At 45.0% G+C, this 26,562-nt stretch overlaps 1 protein-coding gene across 3 annotated transcripts in view; it reads right to left on the bottom strand.

The window, feature by feature from the left end:
• The window catches only part of LOC106595143 (UTP--glucose-1-phosphate uridylyltransferase), a 61,338-nt gene that overhangs the window by 31,756 nt on the left and 3,020 nt on the right, over positions 1 to 26,562 (bottom strand). For all 3 annotated transcript variants that reach the window (XM_045687279.1, XM_045687275.1, XM_045687268.1), the window contains exons 2-3: positions 18,173 to 18,300; positions 13,720 to 13,827 (exon numbers count right to left, since the gene is read on the bottom strand). In XM_045687279.1, the coding sequence (XP_045543235.1) occupies positions 13,720 to 13,827; positions 18,173 to 18,271 (207 nt within the window). In that variant the 5' untranslated portion in view covers positions 18,272 to 18,300. The remainder of the gene's footprint in view (positions 1 to 13,719; positions 13,828 to 18,172; positions 18,301 to 26,562) is intronic.

A 26,562-nucleotide genomic window follows, 5' to 3' on the forward strand; every position in this document is an offset into this window, starting at 1 on the left:
ATCAACTTCATGTAATTGTCAATAAAAGCCTTTGACATATATGAAATGCTTGTAATTATACTTCAGTATTCCATAGTAACATCTGACAAAAATATCTAAAGACACTGAAGCTGCAAACTTTGTGAAAATGTATATTTGTGTCATTCTCAAAACGTTTGGCCATGACTGTACACAATCCTCCTCTCAATTGACTCAAGGCTTAAAAATCCTTCTTTAACCTGTCTCCACCCCTTCTTCTACACTGATTGAAGTGAATTTAACAAGTGACATAAATAAGGGATCATAGCTTCCACCTGGATTCATCTGGTCAGTCTGTCATGGAAAGAGCAGGTGTCCTTATGTTATACACAGTGAGTGAGTAAGTAAGTAAGTAAGTGAGTGAGTGAGTGAGTGAGTGAGTGAGTGAGTGAGTGAGTGAGTGAGTGAGTGAGTGAGTGAGTGAGTGAGTGAGTGAGTGAGTGAGTGAGTGAGTGAGTGAGTGAGTGAGTGAGTGAGTGAGTGAGAAAGAGGATAGTGCTGCAGTTACAGCAGGACAGTTTGTCATATCTCTAGCCAGCTATAATCTCAAGTTAAGCTTGCTTTCTTTGAAAATAAACTCCTTGAATACTTCCACTTCAATAAAGTCTGTTTGTAGTAGTTGTTATCACTGTGATGATCTAAGTCGGGGTTTAGTTATCACTGTGATAATCTAAGTCAGGGTTTACTTATCACTGTGATGATCTAAGTCAGGGTTTACTTATCACTGTGATGATCTAAGTCGGGGTTTACTTATCACTGTGATGATCTAAGTCGGGGTTTAGTTATCACTGTGATGATCTAAGTCGGGGTTTAGTTATCACTGTGATGATCTAAGTCGGGGTTTAGTTATCACTGTGATGATCTAAGTCAGGGTTTAGTTTATCACCGTGATGATCTAAGTCAGGGTTTAGTTTATCACTGTGATGATCTAAGTCAGGGTTTAGATATCATTGTGATGATCTAAGTCAGGGTTTAGTTATCACTGTGATGATCTAAGTCAGGGGTTTAGTTTATCACTGTGATGATCTAAGTCAGGGTTTAGTTATCACTGTGATGATCTAAGTCAGGGTTTAGTTATCATTGTGATGATCTAAGTCAGGGTTTAGTTATCATTGTGATGATCTAAGTCAGGGTTTAGTTATCATTGTGATGATCTAAGTCAGGGTTTTTAAACTCGGGGCCCACAGTGGGCCCTGGGCATGTCAGAGGTAGGTCGCCAGTTATGAGAATACATCTATAATCACACACTGTTGCTTCTTAAATTTGGTTCGTTGGACAATTTAGGTCACGGGAGGACGGTCAATTTCTAATTTGAGTGAAAAAGTTTAAAGAACCCCTAATCTAATAATCTGAGGTAAAATGAGGTGATTCAGGCTTGTGAGTATTCTGTCATTATCGCTAACTCTACCTGTTGGAAGGCTGAAGCAAAGCAAACAAACCCAAAGTGTGTGCTAATTAAAGTCATTCTATGTCCATAACCAACTTTCTGTCTACATAACGAAGTAACGAAGACATGAAACCTGGCTGGAGTATTATATTCAACATGAGGAAGTAATGAAGACATTATGAAACCTGGCTGGAGTATTGTATTCAACATGAGGAAGTAATGAAGACATTATGAAACCTGGCTGGAGTATTGTATTCAACATGAGGAAGTAATGAAGACATTATGAAACCTGGCTGGAGTATTGTATTCAACATGAGGAAGTAATGAAGACATTATGAAACCTGGCTGGAGTATTGTATTCAACATGAGGAAGTGTCCTACCTACCTTTTCTCTGTTCTCACTTTTAGTATGCCCCTCTCTCCATCTCTCTTACCTCGTTCCCTTTCTTCTTGCCAACCTCTCCCTTCTCTATCGTTGTGCCGGTAACAAAAAGGTTGCTGGTTCGAATACCCGAGCCGACAAGGTGAAAAATAATCTGTCAATGTGCCTTTGAGCAAGGCACTTAACCCTAAATTACTCCAAGGGAGCCATACTACTATGGCTGACCATGTAAAACAACCCATTTCACTGCACCTATCCGGTGTGACAAAATATTTGAAACAATTCTCCCCCCCTCTACCTCTACTTCCCCTCCCCCCTCTACCTCTACTTCCCCTCCCCCCTCCCCCTCTACCTCTACTTCCCCTCCCCCTCTACCTCTACTTCCCCTCCCCCCTCGACCTCTCCTTCCCCTCCCCCCTCCTTCCCCTCCCCCCTCTACCTCTCTTTCCCCTCCCCCTCCCCCCTCTACCTCTCCTTCCCCTCCCCTCCCCCATCGACCTCTCCTTCCCCTCCCCCCTCGACCTCTCCTTCCCCTCGACCTCTCCTTCCCCTCCCCCCCTCGACCTCTCCTTCCCCTCCCCCCTCGACCTCTCCTTCCCCCCCTCCCCCCTCGACCTCTCCTTCCCCTCCCCCCTCGACCTCTCCTTCCCCTCCCCCCTCTACCTCTCCTTCCCCTCCCCCTCCTTCCCCTCGACCTCTCCTTCCCCTCCCCCCTCGACCTCTCCTTCCCCTCGACCTCTCCTTCCCCTCCCCCCTCGACCTCTCCTTCCCCTCCCCCCTCGACCTCTCCTTCCCCTCCCCCCTCTACCTCTCCTTCCCCTCTACCGCTCCCATAAGACGGACTCTGTTTGAGAGGAGTGAGTGTAAGTGTGATTCTCTCTCTAATAAATGAGAAGGCCCAGCAGTGAGGGTCTGCTACTGAGGGGGAAACAACCCGGGATTTGTGTTGTGTTGTGTGTATGTGACAGTGTGTGTGTGTGTGTGTGTGTGTGTGTGTGTGTGTGTGTGTGTGTGTGACAGTGTGTGTGTGTGTGCTAGCTAGGCCCAATTTAGCATCAGGTCATCCATAGCACTTAGCCTCCTCTCCCTCTCTACCCAATGTAAACTCTGCTTCCAGATAGTGACTCAGTGTTTTTCACAACAGCCTGGGTTCTATCAGAACAGTAACAAGACATCAGAGAGGATACAGAGACATCCAGACAGAGAGAACACACTGAAACCAAACTACAGAGTGTCTCCTCAGAACTTCTCCACACACGCACATCTTGGATTCTTTCACTTTCCTTTCCTCCATTCTCAATCCCTTCCCAACTGTGACTGAGTTCAAGGTAAAGTCTCAAGGAAAGTGTGCTATAAAGGGAATAGGGTACCATTTGGGATGTTCATTTGGAACCCAGCCCATATCCCCCCCCGCTCAGAGACCAAAGAGAAATGGAACTGTTTCAGGACGTAATCAGCACAAAGGCTGTGTGTGCATTCTAAAATGGCACCCTATTCCCTATATAGTACACTGCTTTTGACCAGAGTCCAATATATAGGGAATAGTGTTCCCTTTGGGATGCAGCCTGTGTGTTGGTGCTGGATCAGAATACTCAGTAGTACGACTGACGCACACAGCTGAAAGAATGGACTTCAAAGAGCATCCCTAGAGACATGGCAACCCTGTGGTTTAAAACAGAGAAAACTATGGTAATACTGGAATTCTATACTGAGGGAGAATATGGCAAACCTGTGGTTTTAAACTGAGGGAGAATATGGCAATACTGTGGTTTTATACTGAGAGAAAACGATGGCAATACTGTGGTTTTATACTGAGGGAGAATATGGCAATACTGTAATTTTATACTGAGGGAGAATATGGCAATACTGTAATTTTATACTGAGAAGAAACTATGGCAACCCTGTGGTTTTAAACCCTAATCCTGAGTACCTGTATGTCGGCAGGTAGCCTCGTGGTTAGAGCGTTGTACTAGTAACCGAAAGGTCGCAAGATCGAATCCCCGAGCTGACAAGGTAAAAATCTGTCGTTCTGCCCCTGAACAAGGCAGTTAACCCACTGTTCCTAGGCTGTCATTGTAAATATGAATTTGTTCTTAACTGACTTACCTAGTTAAATAAAGGTTAAAAATATAAAAAATGTCTGAGTCCTCAACATCAGACCTGATAGAAATCTCAGTGGGATGGAAATGTTGTCTGTGTGTCTAAATAAGAATTGGTTCTTGACTTGTCTGGTTAAACAAACATGACACCTGAACAAGTTGGATGTTTGAGATCTTCATTGAGTAAGATGGCGCCGGAGAAGAAGGCGTTTTACGTGCCCCCAGCCGATTGTGTTTTGTTGTTCGTTTATTTGCGTTGTAACTTTTTTTAAACGTATTTTGTACATAATGTTGCCGTTACTGTCTCTTATGACCGATAATAACTTCTGGACATCAGGACTGCGATTACTCACCACGGACTAGCAGAATCCTCTTTTTCCTTTCACGACTCTGACGAGCCCGACGCCAAGGATATACTGCTTCCTCGGGAACAGGCCCCAATCCCCGTGATCTGGTTGAAGAGTAGGCGGAGAAAGAGAGAGTCCGAAAGTCGGGCTGCCTTCTGAGAATTCGTAGGCAATCGAATAAACCCCCACTTCCCTCCATTCTGCTAGCAAATGTGGAATCTTTGGACAATAAAATCGACGAGTTACGTGGAAGATTAAACTACCAACGTGACATTAAAAACTGTAACATCTTATGCTTCACGTAGTCATGGCTGAACAATGACAACATCAACATACAGCTGGCTGGTTATACGATGTACAGGCAGAATAGAACAGCGGCGTCTGGTAAGACAAGGGGCGGCGGTCTATGTATTTTTGTAAACAACAGCTGGTGCACGATATCGGAGGACGTCTTGAGCTATTGCTCGCCTGAGGTAGAGTATCTCATGATAAGCTGTAGACCACACTACCTACCGAGAGAGTTTTCATCTGTATTCTTTGTAGCTGTTTACATACCACTACAGTCAGAGGCTGGTACTAAGATGGCGGAATACAGCTTATTCAATGCTATTAGCAAACAAGAAAACGCTCACCCAGAGGCGGCGCTCCTAGTAGCTGGGGACTTTAATGCAGGGAAACTTAATTCCGTTTTACCAAATTTCTATCAGCATGGTAAATGTGCAACCAGAGGAAAAAGAACTCTGAACCTATACTCCACACACAGAGATGCATACAAAGCTCTCCCTCACCCACCATTTGGCAAATCTGACCATAATTCTATCCTCCTGATTCCTGCTTACAAGCAAAAATTAAAGCAGGAAGCACCGATGACTCGGTCTATAAAAAAAGTGGTCAGAGGAAGCAGATGCTAAGCTACAGGACTGGTTCGCTAGCACAGACTAGAATATGTTCCGAGATTCCTCCGATGGCATTGAGGAGTACACCACATCAGTCATTAGCTTCATCAATAAGTGCATCAATGATGTCGTCCTCACAGTGACCGTAAGTACATATGGAACCAACCAGAAGCCATGGATTACAGGCAGCATCCGCACTGAGCTAAAGGCTATAGCTGCCGCTATCAAGGAGCGGGACTCTAACCCGGAAGCTTATAAGAAATCCGCTATGCCCTCCGACGAACCATCAAATAGGCAAAGCATCAATACAGGACTAAGATCGAATCGTACTACACCGGCTCTGATACTCGTTGGATGTGGCAGGGGTTGCAAACCATTACAGACTACAAAGGGAAGCACAGCCGAGAGCTGCCCAGTGACACGAGCCTTAGAAAATAAAGGAAAGCCGCACACTCTAAGAGCTCAGATGCAAAAATTTCACAAACACTGCGAGATGAGTCATTTATATAGTGTCAAGAGACACACAGGTGTTTGTAATCATGGCCAAGTATGGCCTAATATCATTGGTTAACTCGTTGTTAAAACAAGAGGCTGCCTGGATCTTTAATTTAAAGACCCTTGCTCCCTTCGGTCTCAACATAGACTTTGATCTGAAGCCATTCTTGTGATAATTGTGATTTTGCCATTGTAATTGTTTGTTAGATACATTTTAGACTACAAATGCTATGATCGTATGCTATCCATTTGTTTGTCTTTTTGTATGTTCTTTGTATGCCATTTTTTAAAATATTTGAGTTAACCAATGATATTAGGCCATACTTGGCCATGATTACAAACACCTGTGTGTCTCTTGACACTATATAAATGACTCATCTCGCAGTGTTTGTGATGATACCCTGATGAAGACAGCTTCGCTGTCGAAACGTTGGTTATTAAATTTTTGCATCTGAGCTCTTAGAGTGTGCGGCTTTCCTTTATTTTCTAGTGTTCTACTCCGCTAGCCAGCACCTCGCCTTTAAAGGTGTGCGTTTCTTTTTTCTAGACAGTGACACGAGCCTACCAGACTAGCTAAACTACTTCTATGCTCACTTCGAGGCAAATAACACTGAAACATGCATGAGAACACCAGCTGTTCCGGAAGACTGTGTAATCACGCTCTCCGCAGCTGATGTGAGTAAGACCTTTAAACAAGTCAACATTCACAAGGCCGCAAGGCCAGACGAATTACCAGGACGTGTACTGCGAGCATGCACTGACCAACTGGCAAGTGTCTTCACTGACATTTTCAACCTCTCCCTGTCCGAGTCTGTAATACCAACATGTTTTAAGCAGACCACCATAGTCCCTGTGCCCAAGAACACTAAGGTAACCTGCCTAAATGACTACCGACCCGTAGCACTCACGTCTGTAGCCATGAAGTGCTTTGAAAGGCTGGTCATGGCTCACATCAACACCATTATCCCAGAAACCCAAGACCCACTCCAATTTGCATACCGCATCAACAGATCCACAGATGATGCAATCTCCATTGCACGCCACACTGCCCTGTCCCACCTCACCTATGTGAGAATACTGTTCATTGACTACAGCTCAGCATTCAACACCATAGTGCCCTCAAAGCTCATCAATAAGCTAAGGACCCTGGGACTAAACACCTCCCTCTGCAACTGGATCCTGGACTTCCTGACGGGCCGCCCCCAGGTGGTAAGGGTAGGTAACAACACATCCGCCACGCTGATCCTCAACACAGGGGCCCCTCGGGTGCGTGCTCGGTCCCCTCCTGTACTCCCTGTTCACTCATGACTGCACGACCAGGCACGACTCCAACACCATCATTAAATTTGCAGATGACACAACAGTGGTAGGCCTGATCACCGACAACGACGTGACAGCCTATACGGAGGAGGTCAGAGACCTGGCCGTGTGGTGCCAGGACAACAACCTCTCCCTCAACACGATCAAGACTAAGGAGATGATTGTGGACTACAGGAAAAAGAGGACTGAGCTCACCCCCATTCTCATTGACGGGGCTGTAGTAGAGCAGGTTGAGAGCTTCAAGTTCCTTGGTGTCCACATCACCAACAAACTAACATGGTCCAAGCACACCAAGACAGTCATGAAGAGGGCACAACAAAACCTATTCCCCCTCAGGAGACTGAAAAGATTTGGCATGGTACTCAAATCCTCAAAAGGTTCTACAGCTGCACCATCGAGAGCATCCTGACTGGTTGCGTCACTGCCTGGTATGGCAACTGCTCGGCCTCCAACCACAAGGCACTACAGAGGGTAGTGCGAACGGCCCAGTACATCACTGAGGCCAAGCTTCCTGCCATCCAGGACCTCTGTACCAGGCGGTGTCAGAGGAAGGCCCTAAAAATTGTCAAAGACTCCAGCCACCCTAGTCATAGACTGTTCTCTCTGCTACCGCACGGCAAGCGGTACCGGAGTGCCAAGTCTAGGTCCAAGAGGCTTCTAAACAGCTTCTACCCCCAAGCCATAAGACACCTAGTCAAATGGCTACCCAGACTATTTGCAGTGCCACCCCCCCACCCCCTTCTTTACACCACTGCTACTCTCTGATGTCATCTATGCATAGTCACTTTAATAACTCTACCTACATGTACATACTACCTCAAATAACCGGTGCCCCCGCACACTTACTCTGTATCGGCACCCCCCTGTATATAATATATTATTATTTCACTGCTGCTCTTTAATTACTTGTTACTTTTATCTCTTATTCTTATCTGTATTTTTTTTAAACTACATTGTTGGTTAGGGTCTCGAAAGTAAGCATTTCACTGTTAGGTCTACACCTGTTGTATTCGACACATGTTACTAATAACATTTGATTTGATTTGAGTAGCCCTGCGCTGAGAGGTACTACACCAAGTAACTGTGCTTTTGAACTGAGCTCAATCAGCTCAACTCTGTGCTTTTGAACTGAGCTCAATCAGCTCAACTCTGTGCTTTGGAACTGAGCTCAATCAGCTCAACTCTGTGCTTTGGAACTGAGCTCAATCAGCTCAACTCTGTGCTTTTGAACTGAGCTCAATCAGCTCAACTCTGTGCTTTTGAACTGAGCTCAATCAGCTCAAATCTGTGCTTTTGAACTGAGCTCAATCAGCTCAACTCTGTGCTTTTGAACTGAGCTCAACCAGCTCAACTCTGTGCTTTGGAACTGAGCTCAATCAGCTCAACTCTGTGCTTTTGAACTGAGCTCAATCAGCTCAACTCTGTGCTTTTGAACTGAGCTCAATCAGCTCAACTCTGTGCTTTTGAACTGAGCTCAATCAGCTCAACTGGATGTAGAGTAGCAGTAGTGTCTCAGTGCAGCAGGCCTGATCTAGGATCAGATCCTCTCTGTCCATGTCATCTTATTCATTGTGATCTAAAACAGGGTTTCTTCATCCTGGTCCTGGAGACCCAAAAGGGTGCAGACAGCTGATTGAAATGATAAAGTCATCAACAGGCTTTGATGATTTGAATCAGGTGGGTAGTGCTGAGGCAACAACTAGTAATGATTAAGAAACACTCACCTGAACGGCCAACCTGAACGGCCAACCTGAACGGCCAACCTGAACGGCCATACTGGATGAAAGTAGAGAAGACTTTCAAGGTCCTGGTCCTGAATTGAGTCAAGATGAGGACATGAGAAACCTGGTCCTGAATGGAGTCAAGATGAGGACATGAGAAACCTGGTCCTGAATGGAGTCAAGATGAGGATATGAGAAACCTGGTCCTGAATGGAGTCAAGATGAGGACATGAGAAACCTGGTCCTGAATGGAGTCAAGATGAGGATATGAGAAACCTGGTCCTGAATGGAGTCAAGATGAGGATATGAGAAACCCGCTTTGAATGGAGTCAAGATGAGAGATGAGGATATGAGCTGAAGAGGCACTCCCTTCCTCCCTCCCTCCCTATTACCTGTCATCACTACTACATGACGTAATGCTCCTTTAAAAGGGGCAATCAGCAGTTGTTACATTCATTTCTGGACTTATAAATGTACTATATCTACCCAATGATTCTTGAAGAATATAACTTATAAATGTACTATATGTACCCAATGATTCTTGAAGAATATAACTTATAAATGTACTATATGTACCCAATGATTCTTGAAAAATATAACTTATAAATGTACTATATCTACCCAATGATTCTTGAAGAATATAACTTATAAATGTACTATATGTACCCAATGATTCTTGAAGAATATAACTTATAAATGTACTATATGTACCCAATGATTCTTGAAGAATATAACTTATAAATGTACTATATGTACCCAATGATTCATGAAGAATATAACTTATAAATGTACTATATCTACCCAATGATTCTTGAAGAATATAACTTATAAATGCCTCATGAGCTTAGTTCAACTGTCGTACCCCATCAGAACCCAAAACTAGTTTTACTCCAATTTTTGTAATCAAAGTAAACAAGCACTATATTGCCTCAAAACATGGTTAAAACTATCATTTTGATATCATGGATTCTCAGTCTATGAATTTGAGAGTGGTAACATTTCTCCAGCCCCATCCCTCAGCTTTTTACCCAAACAGTGGCGGGGAGTTCACTTTGTTATTACTTCTGATTGCCGCTTTAACATTTGTACTGACCTTTTAATAATCTCACAGTGAAGCTGATGTGTCAGAAACAGGATATACAGGTTACCAGATACCAGATATAATTTACTATGATAATGTGGATAATTATACAAATATTCCACAACAAAGGAACCTCTCCCCTCCTATACCAGTGAGCTCTACAGTTTCCTTAAAAGCAGAAGACGACCCTGAACAATAGAAAAAGGTCTTCAACTATCCAAGGTCTTCTAGAACCTACCTAGCCCAGATGTAAGGCTTGGTTGAAGATGAATAACAAGGACAGCTAAAAGAACTCTGAAGAATAGGGAGGTTGTGCTGGACTCTGTTCTAATGGAAGCCCTGCCTACACCAGACCCCATCTCAGTCTTTCTGTCAAGCCCTCTTCTCTTCAGAACTTCCCACTGGCTTATCAGAAAGTGAAAACATCTGAAAGAAGATCAAAAGGAGATTGGTCAATTCTCTTTTTGTTAAAAATAAATAAATAAATAGAGGAACAGCAGTGAGAGCAAGAAGAACCCTCCAAAGAATAGTGGAACCCTCCAAAGAATAGTGGAAACCTCCAAAGAATGGTGAGTTCTTCCTGTCTCCCAGAAGGTTCCTGAATCCTGTTTCCCAGCAAGCCCATGTCATCCAATCCCTCTGTCCTTCACTCTGCCCCTCCCGAGCTTCAGCTTGGAACACATTGCAAACAATAATTATTATGCAACTGACACACACTGAGGCCAAGAAGGAAATAAGCCAGGCCAGTCCCGATCCACAGGCCAAATACTGACACGTTGTAAACGCCAGGTTATCAGGTTTGGTTACTTTAACGCATCACTCATATCGCCCATCAAGGGTGGATGGCTTTTTTTGTATTCAAACTAGTTGAATGAATAAGTAAGGTTTACAAAACATTCACACCTGTCCCACTGGTCAGTCATCTGGACCACAGAGTTCCTGCTTGCTGAAGCAGTGCAGTTTCACTCGCTCTTTCCTTTGTGAAATGCTTTCGGATTGCAATGTTTCAAAAAGTAGGCCGAACGCCAGGGGAAACCCTGTAAAGAAAGCAACCACTGTTCTTACTGTTGGGGAAAAAGAAAAAAGGTCCCAGCTTTCTGGTCTGAGTTGTATTTACTATTGAACAAAGGGCACTTCCATCTGCCATTCAAGGTGGGTGCATGGGCCTATACATCACATGTACTGTTATATACCAATAACACGGCTAACCATCACTAATAGGCTACACTTAGCTAACCACTTCCTCAGCTGGTGAATTAGAAACAAATGAATTAACCCATCTTCAGGTTCTGCTCTCCTCACGTATGCAGAACACACACCCTCAAGACATAAATCACCAAAATTGCTTGTAAAACCCTCAAACATGCACACAAACATCCATCATCCCACACACACACACACACACACACACACACACACACACACACACACACACACACACACACACACACACACACACACACACACACACACACACACACACACACACACACACACACACACACACACACACACACACACACACACACTACCCATCACTCATTTTGAAGACTGCTGGTTCATAGGAACAAAGCCATCAATAGTCATTTCAACATGAACAAACTACGACACACCCCGCCCAGCCCCACCTCTCTCTCCACACACACACACACACACACACACACACACACAAATGTATATGTTCAGTCCTACAAGTAAACAAAACTGTGCAGCCAAAACTGCACAAAAAATCTCTCTTAAGGTGCTCTGTCACTTTCTTTCCCTATCCACAAAACAAAATGAGACATCCCTCTCTCTCTATTCTGTCTATTTCTTCCCCTGGTCTCTGTTTCTTTCTATCCTTCTGTCTCTCTCTCTGTCTCTCTCTCCTTCTGTCTCTGTCTCTCTCCTTTGTCTCTGTCTGTCACTCTCTATTCTGTCACTCTCTCTATTCTGTCACTCTCTCTCCATTTCTTCCCCAGGTCTCTGTTTCTCTCCCTCCCTCCTTCCCCCCCCAGGTCTCTGTTTCTCTTTCTTCCCCAGGTCTCTCTCTCTCTCTCTTTCTTCCCCAGGTCTCTCTCTCTCTCTCTTTCTTCCCCAGGTCTCTCTCTCTCTCTCTTTCTTCCCCAGGTCTCTCTCTCTCTCTCTCTTTCTTCCCCAGGTCTCTCTCTCTCTCTCTTTCTTCCCCAGGTCTCTCTCTCTCTCTCTCTCTTTCTTCCCCAGGTCTCTGTTTCTCTCTCCATTTCTTCCCCAGGTCTCTCTCTCTCTCTCTTTCTTCCCCAGGTCTCTCTCTCTCTCTCTTTCTTCCCCAGGTCTCTCTCTCTCTCTCTCTCTCTTTCTTCCCCAGGTCTCTGTTTCTCTCTCCATTTCTTCCCCAGGTCTCTCTCTCTCTCTCTTTCTTCCCCAGGTCTCTCTCTCTCTTTCTTCCCCAGGTCTCTCTCTCTTTTTCCCCAGGTCTCTCTCTCTTTTTCCCCCAGGTCTCTCTCTCTCTCTTTCTTCCCCAGGTCTCTCTCTCTATTTCTTCCCCAGGTCTCTCTCTCTCTCTTTCTTCCCCAGGCCTTTCTCTCTCTCTCTATTTCTTCCCCAGGTCTCTCTCTCTCTATTTCTTCCCCAGGTCTCTCTCTCTCTCTTTCTTCCCCAGGTCTCTCTCTCTCTCTTTCTTCCCCAGGTCTCTCTCTCTCTCTCTTTCTTCCCCAGGTCTCTCTCTCTCTCTTTCTTCCCCAGGTCTCTCTCTCTCTCTTTCTTCCCCAGGTCTCTCTCTCTCTCTATTTCTTCCCCAGGTCTCTCTCTCTATTTCTTCCCCAGGTCTCTCTCTCTCTCTTTCTTCCCCAGGTCTCTCTCTCTATTTCTTCCCCAGGTCTCTCTCTCTCTCTTTCTTCCCCAGGTCTCTCTCTCTATTTCTTCCCCAGGTCTCTCTCTCTCTATTTCTTCCCCAGGTCTCTCTCTCTATTTCTTCCCCAGGTCTCTCTCTCTATTTCTTCCCCAGGTCTCTCTCTCTCTATTTCTTCCCCAGGTCTCTCTCTCTATTTCTTCCCCAGGTCTCTCTCTCTATTTCTTCCCCAGGTCTCTCTCTCTATTTCTTCCCCAGGTCTCTCTCTCTATTTCTTCCCCAGGTCTCTCTCTCTCTATTTCTTCCCCAGGTCTCTCTCTCTATTTCTTCCCCAGGTCTCTCTCTCTATTTCTTCCCCAGGTCTCTCTCTCTCTATTTCTTCCCCAGGTCTCTCTCTCTCATTTCTTCCCCAGGTCTCTCTCTCTCTATTTCTTCCCCAGGTCTCTCTCTCTCTATTTCTTCCCCAGGTCTCTCTCTCTATTTCTTCCCCAGGTCTCTCTCTCTCTATTTCTTCCCCAGGTCTCTCTCTCTCTATTTCTTCCCCAGGTCTCTCTCTCTATTTCTTCCCCAGGTCTCTCTCTCTCTATTTCTTCCCCAGGTCTCTCTCTCTATTTCTTCCCCAGGTCTCTCTCTCTCTATTTCTTCCCCAGGTCTCTCTCTCTATTTCTTCCCCAGGTCTCTCTCTCTATTTCTTCCCCAGGTCTCTCTCTCTATTTCTTCCCCAGGTCTCTCTCTCTCTATTTCTTCCCCAGGTCTCTGTTTCTGGGCCCAGTCAGCTGTGAGAGAAAGCTTGGGGGTTGTGGAGGGAGCACTGGAGCTCTAGCAGAGATAGGGGGAGCCAGCTGGCTGCGTGCCCAGAGGAAGAGACCCAAAGCTGGCCTCTCTGTGTGAGCTCTCCCCCTGGCCTCCACTGTTCCCATCTGCCTGAGAAAGTCCACTTCATCACACCGTATTACTGGATCACTCACTGATGAGCTAACAGATACACACAATGTACAGTATATGCAAGTACACACATGCACACACACACAATGTACAGTACACACACACACACACACACACACACACACACACACACACACACACACACACACACACACACACACACACACACACACACACACACACACACACACACACACAGGGTTTTTATTTGAGCCTTACGGAGTCTTCTGGAGGTCTGTGTATCTTGGGCCAGTCCACCGACGGCCCCTTCACCTGCAGAAACCTGTGGAACAGCTTCTTGAATCCATCAAAGTCCTTCCTGGAGACCTGGAATACACAAGGAGTATACATTACAACAACAACATGACTTTATTTACTACATGAGCCACTGAAATGTGTCTTCAGCATATCCCATTTTCCCCAGTAGGCATACAAACAGACAGAGACATGCTGGGTTACTGGTTGTACCATACATATAGACAGAAAGAGGCTGGGTTACTGGTTGTACCATACATACTGTATACAGAGAGAGGCTGGGTTACTGGTTGTACCATACATATAGACAGAGAGAGGCTGGGTTACTGGTTGTACCATACATACTGTATACAGAGAGAGGCTGGGTTACTGGTTGTACCATACATACTGTATACAGAGAGAGGCTGGGTTACTGGTTGTACCATACATACTGTATACAGAGAGAGGCTGGGTTACTGGTTGTACCATACATATAGACAGAGAGAGGCTGGGTTACTGGTTGTACCATACATATAGACAGAAAGAGGCTGGGTTACTGGTTGTACCATACATATAGACAGAAAGAGTCTGGGTTACTGGTTGCACCATACATACTGTAGACAGAAAGAGGCTGGGTTACTGATTGTACCATACATATAGACATAAAGAAGCTGGGTTACTGGTTGCACCATACATACTGAAGACAGAAAGAGGCTGGGTTACTGGTTGTACCATACATATAGACATAAAGAGGCTGGGTTACTGGTTGCACCATACATACTGTAGACAGAAAGAGGCTGGGTTACTGGTTGCACCATACATACTGTATACAGAGAGAGGCTGGGTTACTGGTTGTACCATACATATAGACAGAAAGAGGCTGGGTTACTGGTTGCACCATACATACTGTAGACAGAAAGAGGCTGGGTTACTGGTTGCACTATACATACTGTATACAGAGAGAGGCTGGGTTACTGGTTGTACCATACATATAGACAGAAAGAGGCTGGGTTACTGGTTGTACCATACATATAGACAGAAAGAGGCTGGGTTACTGGTTGTACCATACATATAGACAGAGAGAGGCTGGGTTACTGGTTGTACCATACATATAGACAGAGAGAGGCTGGGTTACTGGTTGCACCATACATACTGTATACAGAGAGAGGCTGGGTTACTGGTTGTACCATACATATAGACAGAGAGAGGCTGGGTTACTGGTTCTACCATACATGTAGACAGAGAGAGGATGGGTTACTGGTTGCACCATACATACTGTATACAGAGAGATGCTGGGTTACTGGTTGTACCATACATATAGACAGAGAGAGACTGGGTTACTGGTTGTACCATACATATAGACAGAAAGAGGCTGGGTTACTGGTTGCACCATACATACTGTATACAGAGAGAGGCTGGGTTACTGGTTGCACCATACATACGGTATACAGAGAGAGGCTGGGTTACTGGTTGTACCATACATATAGACAGAGAGGCTGGGTTACTGGTTGCACCATACATATAGACAGAGAGAGGCTGGGTTACTGGTTGTACAATACATATAGACATAAAGAGACTGGGTTACTGGTTGTACCATACATATAGACAGAAAGAGGCTGGGTTACTGGTTGCACCATACATACTGTATACAGAGAGAGGCTGGGTTACTGGTTGCACCATACATACTGTAGACAGAAAGAGGCTGGGTTACTGGTTGCACTATACATACTGTATACAGAGAGAGGCTGGGTTACTGGTTGTACCATACATATAGACAGAAAGAGGCTGGGTTACTGGTTGTACCATACATATAGACAGAAAGAGGCTGGGTTACTGGTTGTACCATACATATAGACAGAGAGAGGCTGGGTTACTGGTTGTACCATACATATAGACAGAGAGAGGCTGGGTTACTGGTTGTACCATACATATAGACAGAGAGAGGCTGGGTTACTGGTTGTACCATACATATAGACAGAGAGAGGCTGGGTTACTGGTTGTACCATACATATAGACAGAGAGAGGCTGGGTTACTGGTTGCACCATACATACTGTATACAGAGAGATGCTGGGTTACTGGTTGTACCATACATATAGACAGAGAGAGACTGGGTTACTGGTTGTACCATACATATAGACAGAAAGAGGCTGGGTTACTGGTTGCACCATACATACTGTATACAGAGAGAGGCTGGGTTACTGGTTGCACCATACATACGGTATACAGAGAGAGGCTGGGTTACTGGTTGTACCATACATATAGACAGAGAGGCTGGGTTACTGGTTGCACCATACATATAGACAGACAGAGGCTGGGTTACTGGTTGTACAATACATATAGACATAAAGAGGCTGGGTTACTGGTTGTACCATACATATAGACAGAAAGAGGCTGGGTTACTGGTTGCACCATACATACTGTATACAGAGAGAGGCTGGGTTACTGGTTGCACCATACATACTGTATACAGAGAGAGGCTGGGTTACTGGTTGTACCATACATATAGACATAAAGAGGCTGGGTTACTGGTTGTACCATACATATAGACAGAAAGAGGCTGGGTTACTGGTTGCACCATACATACTGTATACAGAGAGAGGCTGGGTTACTGGTTGTACCATACATATAGACAGAGAGAGGCTGGGTTACTGGTTGCACCATACATACTGTAGACAGAAAGAGGCTGGGTTACTGGTTGCACCATACATACTGTATACAGAGAGAGCCTGGGTTACTGGTTGTACCATACATATAGACAGAGAGAGGCTGGGTTACTGGTTGTACCATACATATAGACAGAGAGAGGCTGGGTTACTGGTTGTACCATACATATAGACAGAGAGAGGCTGGGTTACTGGTTGTACCATACATATAGACATAGAGAGGCTGGGTTACTGGTTGTACCATACATATAGACAGAGAGAGGCTGGGTTACTGGTTGTACCATACATGTAGACAGAGAGATGCTGGGTTACTGGTTGCACCATACATACTGTATACAGAGAGAGGCTGGGTTACTGGTTGTACCATACATATAGACAGAGAGAGGCTGGGTTACTGGTTCTACCATACATGTAGACAGAGAGAGGATGGGTTACTGGTTGCACCATACATACTGTATACAGAGAGATGCTGGGTTACTGGTTGTACCATACATATAGACAGAGAGAGGCTGGGTTACTGGTTGTACCATACATACTGTATACAGAGAGATGCTGGGTTACTGGTTGTACCATACATACTGTATACAGAGAGAGGCTGGGTTACTGGTTGTACCATACATATAGACAGAGAGAAGCTGGGTTACTGGTTGTACCATACATACTGTATACAGAGAGAGGCTGGGTTACTGGTTGCACCATACATACTGTATACAGAGAGAGGCTGGGTTACTGGTTGTACCATACATATAGACAGAGAGAGGCTGGGTTACTGGTTGCACCATACATATAGACAGAGAGAGGCTGGGTTACTGGTTGTACCATACATATAGACAGAGAGAGGCTGGGTTACTGGTTGTACCATACATATAGACAGAGAGAAACTGGGTTACTGGTTGTACCATACATATAGACAGAGAGAGGCTGGGTTACTGGTTGCACCATACATATAGACAGAGAGAGGCTGGGTTACTGGTTGTACCATACAGTGTGCTAAATCTAATTTATTTTACAGTCCTCTATTAACCTGGTATTTACTCAAGAGATTGAATGTAAAATGGTGGTATTTACCTAGTAACTTCTGTTTTGTTTCTTTAGAGTTCAGTGAAAGCACTAAGCATCATTGGGCACCAGTTACCAATAGCCTTGAGTTATTAATGCTACCAGATAGCTCCTTGGTAAGTACTAGGTACATTAATGTCAAATTAAATTGGACTATAAAATAACCCCATTCAGTCTGAACATCTTAATACACAGCATCAGACCTGGGTGCAATTAAAATGCTAAATCATTTTAAACCCTGTATCTGTGTTTGATTGAGCTTGCCTGTTGCAATGGAACCAATAAAAAAAGTCTCAAAAAACTAACTCTGCCGACCTGTCACTCCAGGCAGGCTAAAGCAAACACTCAAGATGTTGGGAAGATTTAAAGCGAGTTGTGCATAGTATAGATGAAAAAGCACGCAAATCTAATCTCGGAGGCGCAGGCTGAATGTTTTCATAGTGCATGTAATATGGCTGATTTATTGAAGAGTAGATTTATAAACACATCATCAAACAGCATTTCTGTTCAAAGCCAACCAATATCAACATGATTTTCATGTGTTTTGAATGTGTATAAACACCTCATTGATGTGAAATGCTTATATGTGTGTGTGTGTGTGTGTGTTTGTGTGTCATAGCTGTGTGTTTGTCTGTGTGAAATAAACAGAATAGTTGTAAATGCTGTGTGTGTGTATTAAATAACTGTCACTGTAGTGGTTGGTGTGTGTGTGTACCTCCTTGTCGACCCCCATGGCAGTGTCCAGTAGTTTCTCCAGCTCCGCGTGCATGGAGGTCTCCAGCTGCTGCCTCATCACCTCCTGAAACTGGGCCATCCCTCCGTTAGGCACACCCTTACTGAGACCTGAAACACCATGTCAACTCTGTTAGATACACCCTTACTGAGACCTGAAACGCCATGTCAACTCTGTTAGATACACCCTTACTGAGACCTGAAACGCCATGTCAACTCTGTTAGATACACCCTTACTGAGACCTGAAACACCATGTCAACTCTGTTAGATACACCCTTACTGAGACCTGAAACACCATGTCAACTCTGTTAGATACACCCTTACTGAGACCTGAAACGCCATGTCAACTCTGTTAGATACACCCTTACTGAGACCTGAAACACCATGTCAACTCTGTTAGATACGCCCTTACTGAGACCTGAAACACCATGTCAACTCTGTTAGATACACCCTTACTGAGACCTGAAACACCATGTCAACTCTGTTAGATACACCCTTACTGAGACCTGAAATACCATGTCAACTCTGTTAGATACACCCTTACTGAGACCTGAAACACCATGTCAACTCTGTTAGATACACCCTTACTGAGACCTGAAACGCCATGTCAACTCTGTTAGATACACCCTTACTGAGACCTGAAACGCCATGTCAACTCTGTTAGATACACCCTTACTGAGACCTGAAACACCATGTCAACTCTGTTAGATACACCCTTACTGAGACCTGTAACGCCATGTCAACTCTGTTAGATACACCCTTACTGAGACCTGAAACACCATGTCAACTCTGTTAGATACACCCTTACTGAGACCTGAAACGCCATGTCAACTCTGTTAGATACACCCTTATTGAGACCTGAAACACCATGTCAACTCTGTTAGATACACCCTTACTGAGACCTGAAACGCCATGTCAACTCTGTTAGATACACCCTTACTGAGACCTGAAACGCCATGTCAACTCTGTTAGATACACCCTTACTGAGACCTGAAACGCCATGTCAACTCTGTTAGATACACCCTTACTGAGACCTGAAACGCCATGTCAACTCTGTTAGATACACCCTTACTGAGACCTGAAACGCCATGTCAACTCTGTTAGATACACCCTTACTGAGACCTGAAACACCATGTCAACTCTGTTAGATACGCCCTTACTGAGACCTGAAACACCATGTCAACTCTGTTAGATACGCCCTTACTGAGACCTGAAACACCATGTCAACTCTGTTAGATACACCTTTACTGAGACCTGAAACACCAGGTCAACACCTTCTACTCTTTAAAATCACATGCCATATTTTAAATAAAGCGTTATTAGCAGCACTATTAAGTAGATTTGGTTGATTTTTGTGGTCTCAGTGAGCTTGCCACCATTCGTCATCAAGAATATGAGCTATATGGAGTTATTTACAATGAAAGAGGTGGTCATTTTGTTCCCTTGTCATATAATTGCAACAACAAAAAATACATGTAAAAAATAATTCCAATCTGGTTAAATGTGGGTTCCGAGGCCTCATGTTTTAGAACCTGCTCTACAGAGATAATCTACAACGTTAATCAAGCCTGGTACTAGAATGTGGTTTGACTTGACTCCTGTCAGGTTATGGAATGTTGTGCATTCCAACAAGCTACCATATGTTTGATCTGCATGTTGTCATTCACTTTAATTCCCAACAACGTATGCTATAAATGTCACTGAACAGCTGGCATGGACTAGTACCTGTTGTACGAGTTCTGGGTCATGTTCATTTGGCAACAAACTAGGGGAAAAAAACTGACACAGGGAGGGACTACCTGGACTTGTCCAATGAGAAAATGAGTGCAGAGAAATCTGGCGCATGAAACCCTCTAATTTTACAGGGAGGGAAGCCTTCCTTAGAGAGAGGTAATCATAGAAGGTGTGCCGCTGGCGCAGCACAGGAGTGTGTGTGTGTGTGTGTGTGTGTGTGTGTGTGTGTGTGTGTGTGTGTGTGTGTGTGTGTGTGTGTGTGTGCATGATAAATCTAATTTAAACACAAGCCATGGACAAACAGAGCGCTGTGCCTCGGCCAACAGTGAGATAGATGAAAGAGAAACTCAATCCCATTGCTCCCAAGCTAAATCCCATTGCTCCCAAACTCAATCCCATTGCGCCCAAGCTAAATCCCATTGCTCCCAAACTCAATCCCATTGCTCCCAAACTCAATCCCATTGCTCCCAAACTAAATCCCATTGCGCCCAAGCTAAATCCCATTGCGCCCAAGCTAAATCGCATTGCTCCAAGCTAAATCCCATTGCTCCCAAGCTAAAGCCCATTGCTCCCAACTAAATCCCACTTCTCCAAACTAAATCCCACTGCTCCAAACTAAATCCCATTGCTCCAAGCTAAATCCCATTGCTCCAAGCTAAATCCCATTGCTACCAAACTAAATCCCATTGCTCCCAACTAAATCCCACTGCTACAAACTAAATCCCATTGCTCCAAACTAAATCCCATTGCTCCAAACTAAATCCCATTAACCCTTGTGTTTACGTTTATTAATTTAAAGAGTGTTTCCCAAAGGTTGGGTGAGGAGGTGTAGAGAGACTAGGGACACAATCCTGGGTCAGGAGGTGTAGAGAGACTAGGGACACAATCCTGGGTCAGGAGGTGTAGAGAGACTAGGGACACAATCCTGGGTCAGGAGGTGTAGAGAGACTAGGGACACAATCCTGGGTCAGGAGGTGTAGAGAGACTAGGGACACAATCCTGGGTGAGGAGGTGTAGAGAGACTAGGGACACAATCCTGGGTGAGGAGGTGTAGAGAGACTAGGGACACAATCCTGGGTCAGGAGGTGTAGAGAGACTAGGGACACAATCCTGGGTCAGGAGGTGTAGAGAGACTAGGGACACAATCCTGGGTCAGGAGGTGTAGAGAGACTAGGGACACAATCCTGGGTCAGGAGGTGTAGAGAGACTAGGGACACAATCCTGGGTGAGGAGGTGTAGAGAGACTAGGGACACAATCCTGGGTGAGGAGGTGTAGAGAGACTAGGGACACAATCCTGGGTCAGGAGGTGTAGAGAGACTAGGGACACAATCCTGGGTCAGGAGGTGTAGAGAGACTAGGGACACAATCCTGGGTCAGGAGGTGTAGAGAGACTAGGGACACAATCCTGGGTGAGGAGGTGTAGAGAGACTAGGGACACAATCCTGGGTCAGGAGGTGTAGAGAGACTAGGGACACAATCCTGGGTGAGGAGGTGTAGAGAGACTAGGGACACAATCCTGGGTTGCTTCTGTCCAGTCCTAAAGCCTTGTAGGTGATATCCTAGCTCTTGTAAACACCTTGGACCAGAGCTAGTGATATCCTTATGTAGGTTATTGTAAAACGTCTTGGACCAGAGCTAGTGATATCCTTCTGTAGGTTATTGTAAAACGTCTTGGACCAGAGCTAGTGATATCCTTCTGTAGGTTATTGTAAAACGTCTTGGACCAGAGCTAGTGATATCCTTCTGTAGGTTATTGTAAAACGTCTTGGACCAGAGCTAGTGATATCCTTCTGTAGGTTATTGTAAAACGTCTTGGACCAGAGCTAGTGATATCCTTCTGTAGGTTATTGTAGCTGTGCCTCTAGCCCTGGAGTGGAATTTGGAATAAATAATTTACCCCACCAATTTCTATTCATTCTGATGGGTTGTGGCTAAAGCATGGGGTTGTGATGATGGGTCTCCCTATAACATGGGGTTGTAGATGATGGGTCTCCCTATAACATGGGGTTGTGGATGATGGGTCTCCCTATAACATGGGGTTGTGATGATGGGTCTCTCTATAACATGGGGTTGTAGATGATGGGTCTCTCTATAACATGGGGTTGTGATGATGGGTCTCCCTATAACATGGGGTTGTAGATGATGGGTCTCCCTATAACATGGATTGTGTTGATGGGTCTCCCTATAACATGGGGTTGTAGATGATGGGTCTCCCTATAACATGGGGTTGTAGATGATGGGTCTCCCTATAACATGGGGTTGTAGATGATTGGTCTCTCTATAACATGGGGTTGTAGATGATGGGTATCCCTATAACATGGGGTTGTGATGATGGGTCTCCCTATAACATGGGGTTGTAGATGATGGGTCTCCCTATAACATGGGGTTGTAGATGATGGGTCTCCCTATAACATGGGGTTGTGATGATGGGTCTCCCTATAACATGGGGTTGTAGATGATGGGTCTCCCTATAACATGGGGTTGTAGATGATGGGTCTCTCTATAACATGGGGTTGTAGATGATGGGTATCCCTATAACATGGGGTTGTGATGATGGGTCTCTCTATAACATGGGGTTGTGATGATGGGTCTCCCAATAATATGGGGTTGTAGATGATGGGTCTCCCTATAACATGGGGTTGTAGATGATGGGTCTCTCTATAACATGGGGTTGTAGATGATGGGTCTCCCTATAACATGGGGTTGTGATGATGGGTCTCCCTATAACATGGGGTTGTAGATGATGGGTCTCCCTATAACATGGGGTTGTAGATGATGGGTCTCTCTATAACATGGGGTTGTAGATGATGGGTCTCCCTATAACATGGGGTTGTAGATGATGGGTCTCCCTATAACATGGGGTTGTGCTGATGGGTCTCCCTATAACATGGGGTTGTAGATGATGGGTCTCCCTATAACATGGGGTTGTAGATGATGGGTCTCCCTATAACATGGGGTTGTGATGATGGGTCTCCCTATAACATGGGGTTGTAGATGATGGGTCTCCCTATAACATGGGGTTGTAGATGATGGGTCTCCCTATAACATGGGGTTGTAGATGATGGGTTTCCCTATAACATGGGGTTGTGATGATGGGTCTCTCTATAACATGGGGTTGTAGATGATGGGTCTCCCTATAACATGGAGTTGTAGATGATGGGTCTCCCTATAACATGGGGTTGTAGATGATGGGTCTCTCTATACCGTGGGGTTGTAGATGATGGGTCTCCCTATAACATGGGGTTGTGATGATGGGTCTCCCTATAACATGGGGTTGTAGATGATGGGTCTCCCTATAACATGGGGTTGTGATGATGGGTCTCCCTATAACATGGGGTTGTAGATGATGGGTCTCTCTATAACATGGGGTTGTAGATGATGGGTCTCTCTATAACATGGGGTTGTAGATGATGGGTTTCCCTATAACATGGGGTTGTAGATGATGGGTCTCCCTATAACATGGGGTTGTGATGATGGGTCTCTCTATAACATGGGGTTGTAGATGATGGGTCTCCCTATAACATGGGGTTGTAGATGATGGGTCTCCCTATAACATGGGGTTGTAGATGATGGGTCTCCCTATAACATGGGGTTGTAGATGATGGGTCTCTCTATAACATGGGGTTGTAGATGATGGGTCTCCCTATAACATGGGGTTGTGATGATGGGTCTCTCTATAACATGGGGTTGTAGATGATGGGTCTCCCTATAACATGGGGTTGTAGATGATGGGTCTCTCTATAACATGGGGTTGTGATGATGGGTCTCCCTATAACATGGGGTTGTAGATGATGGGTCTCCCTATAACATGGGGTTGTGCTGATGGGTCTCCCTATAACATGGGGTTGTAGATGATGGGTCTCCCTATAACATGGGGTTGTAGATGATGGGTCTCCCTATAACATGGGGTTGTGATGATGGGTCTCCCTATAACATGGGGTTGTAGATGATGGGTCTCCCTATAACATGGGGTTGTAGATGATGGGTCTCCCTATAACATGGGGTTGTAGATGATGGGTTTCCCTATAACATGGGGTTGTGATGATGGGTCTCTCTATAACATGGGGTTGTAGATGATGGGTCTCCCTATAACATGGGGTTGTAGATGATGGGTCTCCCTATAACATGGGGTTGTAGATGATGGGTCTCTCTATAACGTGGGGTTGTAGATGATGGGTCTCCCTATAACATGGGGTTGTGATGATGGGTCTCCCTATAACATGGGGTTGTGATGATGGGTCTCCCTATAACATGGGGTTGTGATGATGGGTCTCCCTATAACATGGGGTTGTAGATGATGGGTCTCTCTATAACATGGGGTTGTAGATGATGGGTCTCTCTATAACATGGGGTTGTAGATGATGGGTTTCCCTATAACATGGGGTTGTAGATGATGGGTCTCCCTATAACATGGGGTTGTGATGATGGGTCTCTCTATAACATGGGGTTGTAGATGATGGGTCTCCCTATAACATGGGGTTGTAGATGATGGGTCTCCCTATAACATGGGGTTGTAGATGATGGGTCTCCCTATAACATGGGGTTGTAGATGATGGGTCTCCCTATAACATGGGGTTGTAGATGATGGGTCTCTCTATAACATGGGGTTGTAGATGATGGGTATCCCTATAACATGGGGTTGTGATGATGGGTCTCCCTATAACATGGGGTTGTAGATGATGGGTCTCCCTATAACATGGGGTTGTAGATGATGGGTCTCCCTATAACATGGGGTTGTGATGATGGGTCTCCCTATAACATGGGGTTGTGATGATGGGTCTCCCTATAACATGGGGTTGTAGATGATGGGTCTCCCTATAACATGGGGTTGTAGATGATGGGTCTCTCTATAACATGGGGTTGTAGATGATGGGTATCCCTATAACATGGGGTTGTGATGATGTGTCTCTCTATAACATGGGGTTGTGATGATGGGTCTCCCTATAACATGGGGTTGTAGATGATGGGTCTCCCTATAACATGGGGTTGTAGATGATGGGTCTCTCTATAACATGGGGTTGTAGATGATGGGTCTCCCTATAACATGGGGTTGTGATGATGGGTCTCTCTATAACATGGGGTTGTAGATGATGGGTCTCCCTATAACATGGGGTTGTGATGATGGGTCTCCCTATAACATGGGGTTGTAGATGATGGGTCTCCCTATAACATGGGGTTGTGATGATGGGTCTCCCTATAACATGGGGTTGTAGATGATGGGTCTCCCTATAACATGGGGTTGTAGATGATGGGTCTCCCTATAACATGGGGTTGTGATGATGGGTCTCCCTATAACATGGGGTTGTGATGATGGGTCTCTCTATAACATGGGGTTGTGATGATGGGTCTCTCTATAACATGGGGTTGTAGATGATGGGTCTCCCTATAACATGGGGTTGTGATGATGGGTCTCCCTATAACATGGGGTTGTAGATGATGGGTCTCTCTATAACATGGGGTTGTGATGATGGGTCTCCCTATAACATGGGGTTGTAGATGATGGGTCTCCCTATAACATGGGGTTGTGATGATGGGTCTCCCTATAACATGGGGTTGTGATGATGGGTCTCTCTATAACATCGGGTTGTGATGATGGGTCTCCCTATAACATGGGGTTGTGATGATGGGTCTCTCTATAACATGGGGTTGTAGATGATGGGTCTCCCTATAACATGGGGTTGTAGATGATGGGTCTCCCTATAACATGGGGTTGTAGATGATGGGTCTCCCTATAACATGGGGTTGTAGATGATGGGTCTCCCTATAACATGGGGTTGTGATTATAGGTCTCCCTATAACATGGGGTTTTAGATGATGGGTCTCCCTATAACATGGGGTTGTAGATGATGGGTCTCCCTATAACATGGGGTTGTAGATGATGGGTTTCCCTATAACATGGGGTTGTGATGATGGGTCTCTCTATAACATGGGGTTGTAGATGATGGGTCTCCCTATAACATGGGGTTGTAGATGATGGGTCTCCCTATAACATGGGGTTGTAGATGATGGGTCTCTCTATAACGTGGGGTTGTAGATGATGGGTCTCCCTATAACATGGGGTTGTGATGATGGGTCTCTCTATAACATGGGGTTGTGATGATGGGTCTCCCTATAACATGGGGTTGTGATGATGGGTCTCCCTATAACATGGGGTTGTAGATGATGGGTCTCTCTATAACATGGAGTTGTAGATGATGGGTCTCTCTATAACATGGGGTTGTAGATGATGGGTCTCTCTATAACATGGGGTTGTAGATGATGGGTCTCCCTATAACATGGGGTTGTGATGATGGGTCTCCCTATAACATGGGGTTGTAGATGATGGGTCTCCCTATAACATGGGGTTGTAGATGATGGGTCTCCCTATAACATGGGGTTGTAGATGATGGGTCTCTCTATAACGTGGGGTTGTAGATGATGGGTCTCCCTATAACATGGGGTTGTGATGATGGGTCTCTCTATAACATGGGGTTGTGATGATGGGTCTCCCTATAACATGGGGTTGTGATGATGGGTCTCCCTATAACATGTGGGTTGTAGATGATGGGTCTCTCTATAACATGGAGTTGTAGATGATGGGTCTCTCTATAACATGGGGTTGTAGATGATGGGTCTCTCTATAACATGGGGTTGTAGA

The sequence above is a fragment of the Salmo salar genome, chromosome ssa01 (assembly GCF_905237065.1).
Source record: "Salmo salar chromosome ssa01, Ssal_v3.1, whole genome shotgun sequence".
NCBI lineage: Eukaryota > Metazoa > Chordata > Actinopteri > Salmoniformes > Salmonidae > Salmo > Salmo salar.